Here is a 13,953-nt window from a genome sequence, read left to right as displayed (position 1 = left end):
TTTAAAAACAGCTAAATTAATGTGCTGTCTGCCAAGTGACCACATTTAATACTTTAATTATCCAAAAGTCCAATGTTTTATTAAATCTATTTTTTAAAATTATTTTAAAACATTTGTAAAAAGCAAAAAGAAAGCCTATCAGTAAAATCTCACACATACGTAACAAATACATGTGTTGTTTTACATACACAAAGCTCTCTGGGTGAGAAAGGTGATACAGTTCAAGGCATGGCTCACTGGGCAGTGACCAGGGATAGTTTAGAAAGCACCTTTCCATTCAATCAACTTTAAATATCTAAACAAAGTATCCAGACGGAAGCCTTTAAGCTGGGTTGATTGTCTTTGTTTTTGTTTAACCTAAACAATGGATCACAACTGAGTGTTCACCATAGCAGTAAATGTTTCAGGCAAGACGCATGAGTGAATCACAAAATTAGTGGGTGCAAGTATAACAGAAACAGGGTATTTGCAGTCTCAAAGTATTTCCCCACAAGATGCTTATTACTTAGAAAGAAAAAAATTAGTAACTTTACACTGGAGCAACCTGGCAGACACCACCTTAAAATTAACTAGTCACTAGGAACGGGACAACATCATGCGCCTTCTGATATGATGTGTTGATCAGGACACTTCTAATATTACTTCCATGGCATTCTTACCAAAAATACACAACATAAATTTAACCATAAGGAAGTATCAGACAGACCAAAAGTGAGAACATTCCACAAAACAACTAGACAGTATCCTTCAAAAGTGTTAAGGTTATATAAAAAGACCACCACCATCAACAACAACAACAGAGACTGGGGGACAGTTCCAGATTAAAGGAAGCTAAGGAGATATGAAAACTAAATGCAACAAGTGATACTGCACCAGAAAAACAACATTAGTGGGGAAAATGGTGAGATTTGAAAAGGTTATACATATAGACTAGATAATTTAATTATAATCAATGTTGGGGTGCCTGGGTCGCTCAGTCGGTTAAACGGCAACTCGATTTCGGCTCAGGTCAGGATCTTAGGGTTGTGAAATTGAGCCCACATGGGACTCAGCACTGGGCATGAAGGCTGCTTAAGAGTCTCTCTCTCTCTTTCTCTCCCTCTGTCCCTCCCCAGGCCCCATCTCTCTCCCTCTCTAAAAAAAAAATAAAAAACTATATATATATATATATATATATATATATATATATATATATATATATATATATATGAATATATAAATAAAATAATCAATGTTAATTCCTGACTTTTATAATTATACTGCAGTTATGTACATAGTTAGCGAAGAAACTGAGTGAAGGCTATATGAGAATTCTGTGAACTATTTTTGAAATTTTTTACATTATTTCCAAAGGAAAAGTTGAAAAAAGAACCCATTAGTGCCCACCCTGTGTGTGTGTGTGCACACGCATGCAAGGACACAAATAATGACACGCACAAAACTTTCTGGTATACTCTTAACAGAAAGAATGCAGAGTCACATACTTACCTATTGTATCTCTTCCAGCAGATTTCTCAGACCCTGACAAGTTTACCAGCACAACACCTCCAATGCTACGGGAATAATAGGATTACTGATGAGCAAAACAATAAACTCCTGAGAAAGGGCTAATAATAAAGATAAAAATTATTTACAAGTGATCTAGACTACTCTCAAAACTGGGCAAAACTACAACTGTCAAAGAATTTAGTGATTTAATTAATAATATCTAACAATATTAACAGGGCAGTTTAAGTGCTATACTTGTAATCATTTAATTCTCACGAAATGTACATATTACCTTGTAATAAAGGTATTATTGTTACCACCATTACCATTTTACACCTGAGAAAACTAATGCACAAACATACAAAGTACCTTGACCACGATCACACAGCTGGGACTGAAACTCAGCCAGTCTGCTTCTAGGGAAGCATTTTTACCTCCTGTGCTACCTACTACTTTCCAGTTAACGAAGTTGCCAACTTGTCAGCCCTCTTCCAAACGTTTTTTCTGAAGATACACATACAGTATATCCATACAAACCTAGCAATAGCACTAACTCTTGCCTACGAGTAAAACCTAGATTAGCAAAACTATCCTTAAATGTTTAAATGATTAATTAATGGATGAAAAAACACTGAATTAAAAATGTAGAGAAATCAGAGATCATTCATTCACTCAACTGTTATCTATTGAAAAAAAATTTTTAAGTTATTATTTATTGAGCTAAGCACTGTGTTACAGCAGCAAACAAAAGAGATGTGGTTCCTGTTCTCAGAGAGCTTATACTGTCTATTCCTATGCATCTTGTAATTGTACATATTTTCAAAGCAGATAAAATAGTGTTAACTTTTTTTAAAAGCCAGTCTAATTCTTTCACCTACTGATCCAAAAAGCTAAGTGACACGAGAGAGGAATATTAAAAAAATATTTTTTCCTTATGGAATTATATAAGTCAAATCTAGTTACATTAAGTATTCATGTCTCTCAATTAAATATTACAATTTTCTGTTGTTTAAATTCAGCTATTATTTATTGACCACCCACAACATAGTAAAAACTAGAGGTTTCAATTCCATTTAGATAATAATAATCACAATGACTAAATACATTGAGCACCTATTATACATCAGACACTTTTTCAAGCACTTTTAAAGTTTTAACTCATTTAATCCTCATAAGAATCCTTTCAGACAAATCTTACTAGTATTCCCAACTTACAGGTGAGGAAACTGTGACACAGAGAAGCAAGAAACTGTGACACAGAGAGGCAAGAAATCGCAAAACTAGTAATGATGGAGGCAGGACTGAATTCCAGATAGTTTAGATGGCGGGTACCCTCTTTTTTGTCTCTTGACTGAAGTGAGACTTTTTAGCTTATCAGAAGACTTCCTTCAAGATTGTTGCTATGTCAAATTCTTTTTATAACCTCAGAAACTGATGTGTAAGGTTATTTCAAAACAAAGTATAAAACAATGTTCAATACAGTATTAAGAACATGTAATAAATACACAAAAAAATTCTAAGTAATAATTTTTCTAGACCACAGGTCAAGAAAACTTCCTTAAAGGAACAAACAGTAAATATTTTAGGCTTGCAGACCATATAGTCTCTGTTGCAACTGAACTGTCATTACGGTGCGTAAGTAGCCATAGACAGTTTGCTAACAAATAGGAGCGGCTATATTCCAATAAAGCTTTATTTACAAAAATAGGAAGAAGCTAGCTCACCATAGTCTACTGACCCCTGTTCTAGATCTACTCTAATGGGCTTTGTCAAAATACTTACCACGTTCAACATTTTATATCTATTTCCTTCTTTTTCAAAACTTTATTAATATAGTACAGAGAAAAGTTAAAAATTAGCATGAATTTTGAATAAAGTTGAATAAAGCCTCGTTTACTTCTCCAGTACAAATATATAGGATTTCCCCAATACAAAAATATGTTTGGCTAAAACAATTAGTCAATCATGCAATATAATAAACTTCTAGGGGCCATAAAATCTAAATAGTAAATTAGTTGGTCAACCTGCCTATCCTTGGAAACTACCATGGTTATATCTATCAAGGAAAAACCCATCATAATAAGAGTACCTCAGTCCCCATGACAATCATTTTATATATATATTCCCTCCAAACTTTAAAACAAGGTTGGAAAGTAGATGCTATCATCATTTTCTCACCTAAGAAACCCTCTCAGAGAGTTTAAGGGGACTGACAGAAACAAAGAACAAAGCTCTAATTCAAACCCAGTTCTGACAGCTAAGAAACATTACTCACTCCATTAAATCATTCTACTACCTTCTCTGATTTCTGATTTTTTTTCTGTAAAAAACAACAGCTTTATTAAGCTGACACATCTTTTTTGAGTACTGCTGGTAAGCAAAGCCCTAGGCTAGACTGTTGGTGGCACAAGTAAGGATAAAACAAGGCCTTGGCCTTTAAAGGTTTAAAATCCACAGAAAAGACAAGACAAACATACACAAAGTCACATAAAAATAAAAGACTTAAATACAGTTATTGACAATACTGATGCTATACAGTAATGCAAAGTTGCCAAATGATTTATACAGAACATAACTGAAAGATCACTTGAGGCGGAGTCATCAGAAAAGACTGCATGTTTGACTTCCAAAAGTAGAAGTAAAACCCAAAATCAAAACCAAAAAGGGAACTTGTTTTAGGAAAAGGAAATAGGAACTTGGGAGGTAATGAGGATTAAGTTACCACATTAACTTAAATGTAAGCATCGGTACAATACATAGTATTATATACCATCTGTCCTCCCATGAATGGGAGCCAAAGCTGCCTTGGTGTCCTTCCCTCCAGTTACTCTCCCCAGGAACATTTAGAAAACTAGTTAAGGATGTGACACAGGCTGAGTAGCATGCTGCCATATAAAACCTTCTTTTATCCTCATCTTTCTCTGCCTATACGGTATACTATAATATAAACTATCCTATGTCACTACCAGAAATTTTTTAAACATCATATTTTTAAGCAGAATTAACTAACTATTATGCTATATTCTTACCTTAAAATTACAGCTAATAGTTTAGAAAGAGTAAATCTATCTCCACTGTTACTTGGAAACATTGCAGCAAGAATTAAGGTAAAAAGTCCTACAAGGAAAAAAGATACATCAGTTTAAATACTGTCAAAAACAGCCTTTAAACTAAACCATGCTTATTTTAATAACACAGATTAAGTACAGCCCCGTTTACTTTAAACTAATAAGACAGTGAAATTGAACACTCAGAGTAACATTATGACCTCATCATAATCAAGCATGTGTGCTCAAGTTATTTTTATAGCTTCAAAAATACTCTTCCTCTCCCAGATTTGGAAGGTGATTCAATTTTTAAAATAAAACATCTTTCATAGGGTAAATTATGGTTCTGAAATAAGCAATTACATTTAGCCAAAGGGTCTAGAAAAAGATCTTCAGAAAGAATATGTGAAAGGAATGACTACAATACAAAGAACCAGCCTATAAAACCTCAATATGTTACATAAAAAAAATACCATAAAATAATCAAAGGAATATAAATAGCACAAGGCCACAGCATAAAACTACAAATATTATGTAGTTACAATACACTAACGTACATTAGAATGAATGTAATAATTTGTAATAAGATAAAAATGTGTATGTGTGTATGTGTGTGTATATATACACACATATATGTATGTGTGTATATATATATAACAGAAACAGATTTCAACTTACAATGTAGATTTTGAAGACAAATTTCTTACCAGAAGTTGAGGACAAAATATTAACTATAGCAACTTGTGTGTCTGAAAGTGCTTCTTGATATGACAAATTTGCCAGAAACCACTAAAGAAAAAGAAAACAAAGTGAAACCTAATGAATGACATGCTTTTATCTGTCATAATTTACAGGCCCCTCTTTTCCCCCTCCTTAATATTTTATCGTAAGAGCTTTTAAAATTGCTTTCTATTGAAAAATCACAGGCCTAAAAAGAGGGCACTTATAATTAGATTGAAGATCTTTGCTATTCAATTTCCCTTAAGAAATTAACAACTAGGGTAAAACTGAATATTAAATCAATTTTAAAATTTGCTTTATCCAAGCATTTCTAGCATTCTATTAAAGTTTATCTAAGCCAAATTAAAATTTGGGGAAATTCTCAAATATTAAAATAGGTACAGATGAACACAGCATGATGAGAAATCTATTGAACAAGATGACACCTTTGGGGATGGATCAAAATAGCAAGCTAGGTAGACTGAAACATAAAAGGACATAATCACTCTTTGGAAATTTAAAAATGTCCAATGAAAAATGTGAATTTGCTGGCTAATTGTGATTCTATCTCTGATTCTCAGTTTGGAGACATAATACAGAGTTCCCATAACTGGATATAATGAAAGGAAGTTTTCCAGTTATGAGGATATTTTTTCCCTTTCTTTTGCTCATCTAGGCTAGGATATTCTTATATTCTCAATACTGTACCTAATGCGATTTAAGGAGTAAAAAAGATCTCTTTTTGATGAAGCCTCGGGTGTGTGTGTGTGTGTGTGTGTGTGTGCGCGCGTGCACGCGCACGTGGGAGGGGTTCCAAAATTCATTTATTTTCACTGCTATCAGATATTCTAAAACATATTACCACAACTCATCCATTTTTCTGTCAATGGATCCTTTTGGACTATTTCAAACAAAGCTACTACGAACATTTTAGTGCGTGCCTCCTGGTGCACGTGTGCGTGAGCGTCACTAATACATACACTAAGCAGCAGACTGCTGGGTCAATCAAAGTAAATTAACTGCTTACCTAACTGGTTTTGGCATCACTGTTACTTAAACATATTCATATTCCACTGAAGATCCCTCTCTTAAGACAGAGGCATCTCTTGATCTCTCTGAGAACTTGTAGTTACGTGAGTACTATAATTATTAGCATTTATACTTCAACAAAGCAACAAAGACATATGATCTTAGAGCACTGCTGGAAGGTAGCAGATAGCTGAGTTTAGTAGACTCCACTTAGTCTACACCGTACTCAAGACGAAAGCCAGAATAAAACTACGGCAAAGTGATTTTGACACCGTCTGTAGTCCTCCGACTTCCTAGATAATTTCACTGGACTTTCTAAACAAGAAAATGAGGTAACAATTGCTAAGATGAGCAATATCTAACATATATGAAGTGCTAGAAAAAAGGTAGAAGATCCTGCTCTTAATCATCTTTTGGAGATCTATCTACAAGAACAGATAATACTTATAGGGTGATAATTACCTCTCTTGACCCACTTTCCTTAACACTTTAACACATACTGTGCTCATTTTCCAGACAATCTCACTGGTCTCTGCTAATGCACGATAAAGAAATAAAGACAGATCATTCAGGTAGCAGCCATTCAAAAATCGTAAGAAATCATCATTAGCTATAAACCCTTTCTAGAAAGATCTTTCTATTCTACACCTCTCCCCATTTTCTAGCTCTCAAACCCAAGGCACTCTCATTTCAAAAGAAGACCCATCTCAATTACCTCCAATAAAAATTAACCTTACAATGCTTCCCCTTCATTATTTCACAGTGGAGGACAACCACTTACTAATAAACAATCTATCACAAATAACTTATATATTTCATTATTTCATGAGTGGTAAGTTATCTTAAAATTATCATAGAAAATATTCAAGGTAAACACTGTATGACCTAAATTATATTCTACAGAGAAAAATTAAAACATTGTAAGCCCTAACGAGACAAAAGATATTCAAGGAGGACCAGCAAATACAGGAATTAGTAACTCCTGCCCTGCACTGTACAATACAGTAGCCACTAGCCACATGCAGCTACTGAAGAACTGAAATGTGGCAAGTCTGTATTGAAATATTTAACAACTAAAATTGAAATAAAAACTGAAATTGAAATGAAATAGAAAATGAAATGCTTAGAATATTAATACTAACAAAAATAAACTATCTCATTAATAACTTTTATATAGATAACATATTAAAATAGTTTACATATAATGGGTTAAATAAAAACAGTATTAAAATTAACTTCACTTGTTTCTCTTGATTTCTCTTAAAAATTTAAAAATTTTTCTAATTGTAGAAAATTGAAAAATACGTATGTCACCTGCATTTGAGGCTCATATTATATTTCTGTTGAACAGCACTGCTCTAAACCTTATCAAAGCTTACCACTCTTAAGTTAGATTTCCAAAAAGCTATATACCTGGACTATCTTACTCTTTCTACAGAAATGTCTCTACTAAAGACTAACATAGTTTTCAACTCTTGTCACTTACTAAAGACTTTTTTTTTAAACACTACTGAAGGTAGAAGCACCCAAGTGCAGATCCACAATGAATAAACAAAATGTGGTGTATTTGTACAGTGATACGGTATTCACCCTCTAAAAGGGAAGAAAGTTCAGACACGTTACGAGGATGGACCTTGAAGACTTTATGCTGAGATAAGCCAGTTATAAAAGGAAAACCAGTGGGGCGCCTGGGTCGCTTAGTAGGTGAAGCGTCTGCCTTAGGCTCAGGTCAGGATCCCAGGGTCCTGAGATGGAGCTCCACATCCGGCTCCCTGCTCGGTGAGGAGCCTGCTTCTCCCTCTGCCTGCTCTGCCTGCCACTCCCCCTGCTAGTGCGTGCTCTCTCTCTCTGACAAATAAATAAATAAAATCTTAAGGGAAAAAAAAATTAAAACAGTGTAGAATTCCACTCACGCAAGGTACTTAAGAGTAGTCAAATTCATAGAGACAGAAAGCAGAATGGTGGCTGTCAGAGGCAGGGGGAGGTGAGAAAGGGGAATTATTTAATGGATATAGAATTTCAGTTTTGTAGTATGAAAAATGTTCTGTCGATAGGTGGTTGCACAACAGTGTGAATGTACCTAATGCCACTGAATATACACTTAAAAATGGTTAAAATGATAAAAAAAGGTTAAAATGGCAAATTTTATAGCACATATATTTTACCACAATTTTTTAAAAGGCTTTTTATATGGACATATTTATCTGTAAGTCAGCATGGAATAGTACCTATATAATGTACTTATGTAACACATTCTCTCAGAGTTGTGAGTTGGGAAAAAAGTTTGCTTTTATCCAATGAAGGGAAATAGTTCCTTTTAATAGGCAAATAGCTGTGTAATTCAGGAGGTTTTCCTTTTTGCTTTTCCTTTTACCAATTTGCCAGAGATGAATTGTGTGCTCGAAGTAGCTTTCTTCCTTTAAATCAGAGTTCCTGATATAATCATCCCATTCCACAGCCAGCTTCTTTCCACCACACACACATCCTACCCATTTAATCTGACTCTTTTCATCTTTGTTTTTAACTTTTACTATGTAGATGCTTTATTATTCTTCACCTCAAGTCTCATTTGAAAATTAGGTAACATATGATAAAGCTTAGTCTTGCTCTACATTCATTTAAAACAAGCAAACAGAAAAAATAATTAACAGCATACACCAAATGTATGAGCCTTTAAATTAATTTTAGTATATATGTAATTATCGTAACTCACAATGATTTTTTTATTTGTACTGCTGAATATATTAATCAAGGCATCACTCAGCTAGATGTTATTCAGGAGGAGGATGGAGAAAAATGGGCTCTGCAATGAGGCAAAACTGTGAAGTAAAAAAATCTTATGATCAGGCTAATGATTCGACATTAGCACTGCATTATCTGGTCTTTTAAAAAGCTCAGTATAAATTTAAAATCTTAAAGGCTCGTATTAAAACACCTTGGATTAGGCTGCTCCCAATGACATATGCAGGAAAAGAGCCCTGAAATTCACTATCGAATTCTAAACTTCAGTTTTCACTAACTCGGACAAGTCTAATCCCAGCTTATTCTAAAATAATATTTGCTGTATGATTATTCTATGTGAAATCTTTAGCACATTTTTCAGTTTATTAATAGAAAAACTATTAACAATAACATAAATTCTATAGAAGTGTTTACTATGAGTACTTGCTAAAATATTTGACATTTACACCAATTTACTATACAACTACAAAACCACTTATTCAACAAAATCAATGCATACAGTAAACTCTCATCTGGTTATTTACCAGCCTTTGTATATATCATAGTGTAAAATAACTATTAATTATCCTGACCATGAAGCAATGCCAAATTCTGAATATATATAAGTAGTTGTTGTGTTATAGTATTGATTGAATTCTTTGAGGTATGGTAAGCATTTGCTGACTTGATATTCAAAGTTCCCAATGATGCCAGATAGCTGAGTTTTAAAGTCACAGTTAAGCAACCTAACAGTGTTACGTTTCCATAGCATACTGCTGGCATGTATATTGTCTTAAAATTCAAGTTCTAAACATATAATAAAGAGAAGACCTACCACAAAGCAAAAAAAAAAGCTAATTTTTGCTACTTGAGTTGCAGTAAGCTTCCCCACAGTTTTGAATAAGGATTCTTGTTCTTTCACAGTAGGATATGACATGCGAGACAACTTAGCTTCCAATGCATGGCTTGATGGAAGCTGCCGAATCTCCATGATATTACTGAACCTTACACGAGACTTTTTGGGAGCTTAAAAGGAAAAGTATAATACAAAATCATTAACGTCTCCCCTCACATCCAATGAAAGTCACAAGTTTTAATTTACTGATAAATGCATATTCTTTAATCTACATATGATCAGACTTGGGACAGCAAAGAAAACCGGAGTTCTATTATTACCTGGGGCAGTTCTGCTCAAAGAGTAAAAGGAAAAACATTTTCATCTATAAAAATGTTTTAAAGGTTTTAAAATGAGACCAATATTCAAAGAAAAGTTCTGCAATTGTGTACATACACAACTGCCTAGATCAGGATTATAGTATGGTTATTATTTTAGCATTTATGATAAAATTTTATTTGGAGTTATCTTCATAGATAGCCAATTTATGAGAATTATGTTCCTGGTCCAGCATGCAGAACATTCCTCTAGAGGTCCATTCTTTGCAAGAGAGTATTATGGATAAATACTGTGCTTACACTGAAGCTGATATTCTTTACTCAATTCACAGAACCAACAAAACTCCTGTAATTTGCTATTAGGAGTCTCAAATGGCATGGCTGAAGAGGATCTTGTTCATTTAAATATATACATATATAGGTATGATGAAACCATAGAGATATCTGATATTTGGAAATTATTTCTGGTTTAAATAAAAACTTCCAGTCAAACTTCTGGAAGACTAGAGGCCAGGACAATACATCATGGAAAAGAAGAAATGCCAGGTGATCCCCGTCAACCCACAAAATCACTAAGTTTGGGGATGGCTTAAATGAAGCTAAAATTTCCTCCCATTTCTAAGTTATAAAAATTCTAAGTTTTGCTTACTTTCTTCAGTATCAATGTTTGTGTTCTCAGGTTTTTCACTTGGAATATCATGAAATTTCACAGGAACATAAAGAGGTTCACTCTAGAATGTAACAAAAACAGAAACAAATATAAACAGCAAGTATAATAGCTGATATATTGGCTAAAATTTAAGTTGATGGCATGTAGACATAAATACCACTCAAAACACAGCTGTTCACCACCATATTCTGCTGTTCACCACAGCAGAATTTTCCCAAAATGTATTGGAATAGCACTGGTACATTATACTTAACATTTAAATGTCATAAAAACAGACCTCTTCTCGAGCTAACAGATTATCTCCAATTTCTTTTCATTTATTCTTTTAACAAATACATGCTGAGTTCTACTATGTCAGAAACTGTTCTAGATCCTGGGGATATAAGACTGAAAAAAGACAAAGTCTCTGTCCTCGATGATGATATAGTTTACAGGGGAAGGCAGACAATGAAGTGATAATCAAGATCTAATATGTGTATGAATTTGCCAAATTGTTTCCTCTGATTACTGAAGATTCAACTAAAGATTAAGATTCCTGAAAACCATTACAGGATTAATAAACAAGAAAAAATCGGCTACCGCTTATCAGTTCTTACAATGTACCAGTTACCAAGTCCAGAGCAGTTAAACATGTCTTTCTCATTAGTCCTCATAACAACCTCATAAAATGGTATTTAAAAACTTTCCTAGAAACAGAGATGTAAAATAATCAAGTGGTAGACAATAGAATTGTCTAGACAATAGGTTTATCTAACCATGCTCTAAAGGTCTGTGTTCTTAAGTGGTTCTGAATTCCTCTACTGTTTTTACAAATGTTTTTTAAATGATCTATATTGAAGGCACAATTCTCCAACTAAGCTGTTTCTTAAATTAACAGAAAATGTTTTCTATTCAATTCTCTTTTAGCTCTTGGTATAGAACTCTGCCAATGAAAACTACTCAGTAAATGAAGAGGCAATGGATCTGAAAATAGACAGTCTCTTCGTTACACTGAGCTTTTCATTAAAGCATTTGGCCTAGAACAATCTGACATACCCATCTTACTGAAAACAGCAAAAATGTATTAGAGGAGGTAGAAGAATAATCTGTCACCTCCACTCTGCCTTCTACCCTGATAGGGACAACTGATATTAATTTTGCGGATTCTTAAGATCCCAGAGAAACAGAATGACACTTTCTCTAAGTTTCATAAACTCTTCATAGCACCTGGTAATCTACCCTGCATGTAACTATAGTCCTAAAAGCCAGACAAACAAGTAAAAAACTATACTGGCAATAAGGCCACCATGCTAATGTTTTATATACTGATGTTAAACTTTAGGGAAACTTTACAATTTTTCTCAGATAGAATACCACATTTGGAACAATACACCTTAAAAGAGATGCCTTAGTGATGATCTAAAAAAAAAAAAAAGATTTCTACATACCCTCTCTCAAACTAGATTATAACTGCTTAAAATAAATGAATATGTTAATTACTTTACTTGATCACTTATTATCTGTCTCTTCTGCCCTCCCTGAACACACACTCTCACACACTAGAACATAAGCTAGAACAAGTGCTCAACACTAAGGGACACCTCGATGGTGCAGCTGGGGGAGCATCCAACTCTTCCTTTAGGCTCGGGTCATGATCTCAGGGTCATGAGACGGAGCCCTGTGCTGGGCTCTGCGCTCAGTGGGGACTCTGCTGGAGATTCTCCCTCCTTCTTCCTCTGCTCCTCCTCCTCATGCTCTCTCTCTCAAATAAATAAATATATCTTTTAAAAAAAAAAGTGCTCTTAAAACTTTGTCGAAAAAATCTGTGGAACAAATGAACAATTTGCTTATATATGCTCAGTGTCAAACAAATATATTTGCTTCTAAGTGATAATAATAATGAATACAAAGTGATGAAGTGGGTAAGAAACAAAGGACAAAGGACTGTCCCTTAGGATTTTCACTCCTTAACCAATTGTCCTCCTCTTCCCCTCTCTCTCAGAAGGCTGAACTGCTTACTTCAAGGTCCCAGAAAGAAAGTACCATATTACAATTCTTACGGTGGGCACCCAATATTAGGATATATCTACATCCTAATATAGTGGTTTTACAAAGCTATTTCAGTCCTTCCTGTCGTGGCTCAACTCCACCCATTCCACTCCTGATGAGAAAAAAAGCACTTACCAAAGAACTATTCATAGTTGTATCTGTTGTGCAAGCAGCAAAGTAACCTTCAGCATCTGCAAACTACAGATAACAGGACATAAAATTCGATTAAACTCATGTTATAAAGTAAGGCTGCTGTCAGTCACACCCAAAGGAACAGAATAAAAAAAAATCCAGATTATTATAAGGGTATAATTATTAGTAATCATAATAGCAGCTAAGGCCAAGTATTCAGTTATGCAAGGTAGGTATTACCATCTTCATTTTACTGATGAAGCAACAGGCTGAGAGATTTCATCTAAGTAACAGAGCCAGGATTAAAACCAAAGTCAGTCTAAATACAAAACTTATGACCTTTTCACAATACTATTTACTGTAACATATCAGATAAGAAGGAAAAGGATGGGTGGGTTAATGAAAAAGAGAAAGAACATCTTAGTGTTATCATGATAATAGTATTAACATCAAGAACCCCCTAAATGGACAATGGACTAGACCACATTTGGAGAACCCTAGGCTAGTGCTGTACAAGCACGTTTTTATTCACCCATAGCTACCCTATCATTATCCTTGCTTAAAGTCTGAAGAGGTTAAATAACTAGCTCAAGGTCACACAATCAGCAAATGACAGAACAAAATTCAAATACCAGGGCCCATGCTCTTAAAGAATTCCTGTAAGTCAATAAGAAGGAGACAATGTAGAAAAAGGAACAAGATATAGACAACTCCAAAAAAGAATTCTATTGTGCAACAAATATATAAAAAACCACCAAAAGCATGCAGATTAAACAAAATATCATTGTTCATCTATCAAATTGATAAATGTTGGGATTGTGGTAAGGATTCACTCTCATGCACTGCTAACAGAGATATGAATTATAGATGATAATTTAGCAATAGGAAGCAAAAGCTTGAAAAATGGCATTATTGTTTTATCGATACAGCAATTATACTTTGCAG

General features: G+C 34.1%; 1 protein-coding gene across 1 annotated transcript in view; it reads right to left on the bottom strand.

Annotated features, from left to right (window-relative positions):
- The window catches only part of SLC35F5 (solute carrier family 35 member F5), a 38,071-nt gene that overhangs the window by 16,839 nt on the left and 7,279 nt on the right, over positions 1–13,953 (bottom strand). The window contains exons 5-10 of the mRNA XM_045804066.2: positions 13,012–13,074; positions 10,828–10,909; positions 9,841–10,031; positions 5,243–5,324; positions 4,518–4,605; positions 1,489–1,553 (exon numbers count right to left, since the gene is read on the bottom strand). Of these exons, the coding sequence (XP_045660022.1) occupies positions 1,489–1,553; positions 4,518–4,605; positions 5,243–5,324; positions 9,841–10,031; positions 10,828–10,909; positions 13,012–13,074 (571 nt within the window). The remainder of the gene's footprint in view (positions 1–1,488; positions 1,554–4,517; positions 4,606–5,242; positions 5,325–9,840; positions 10,032–10,827; positions 10,910–13,011; positions 13,075–13,953) is intronic.

The sequence above is a fragment of the Ursus americanus genome, chromosome 1 (genome assembly GCF_024610735.1).
Source record: "Ursus americanus isolate L20-20 chromosome 1, mUrsAme1.1.p, whole genome shotgun sequence".
NCBI classification, from domain to species: Eukaryota; Metazoa; Chordata; class Mammalia; order Carnivora; family Ursidae; genus Ursus; species Ursus americanus.
Note: the sequence above shows the minus strand (reverse complement) of the source record. Positions and strands in the feature narration are given on the sequence as shown.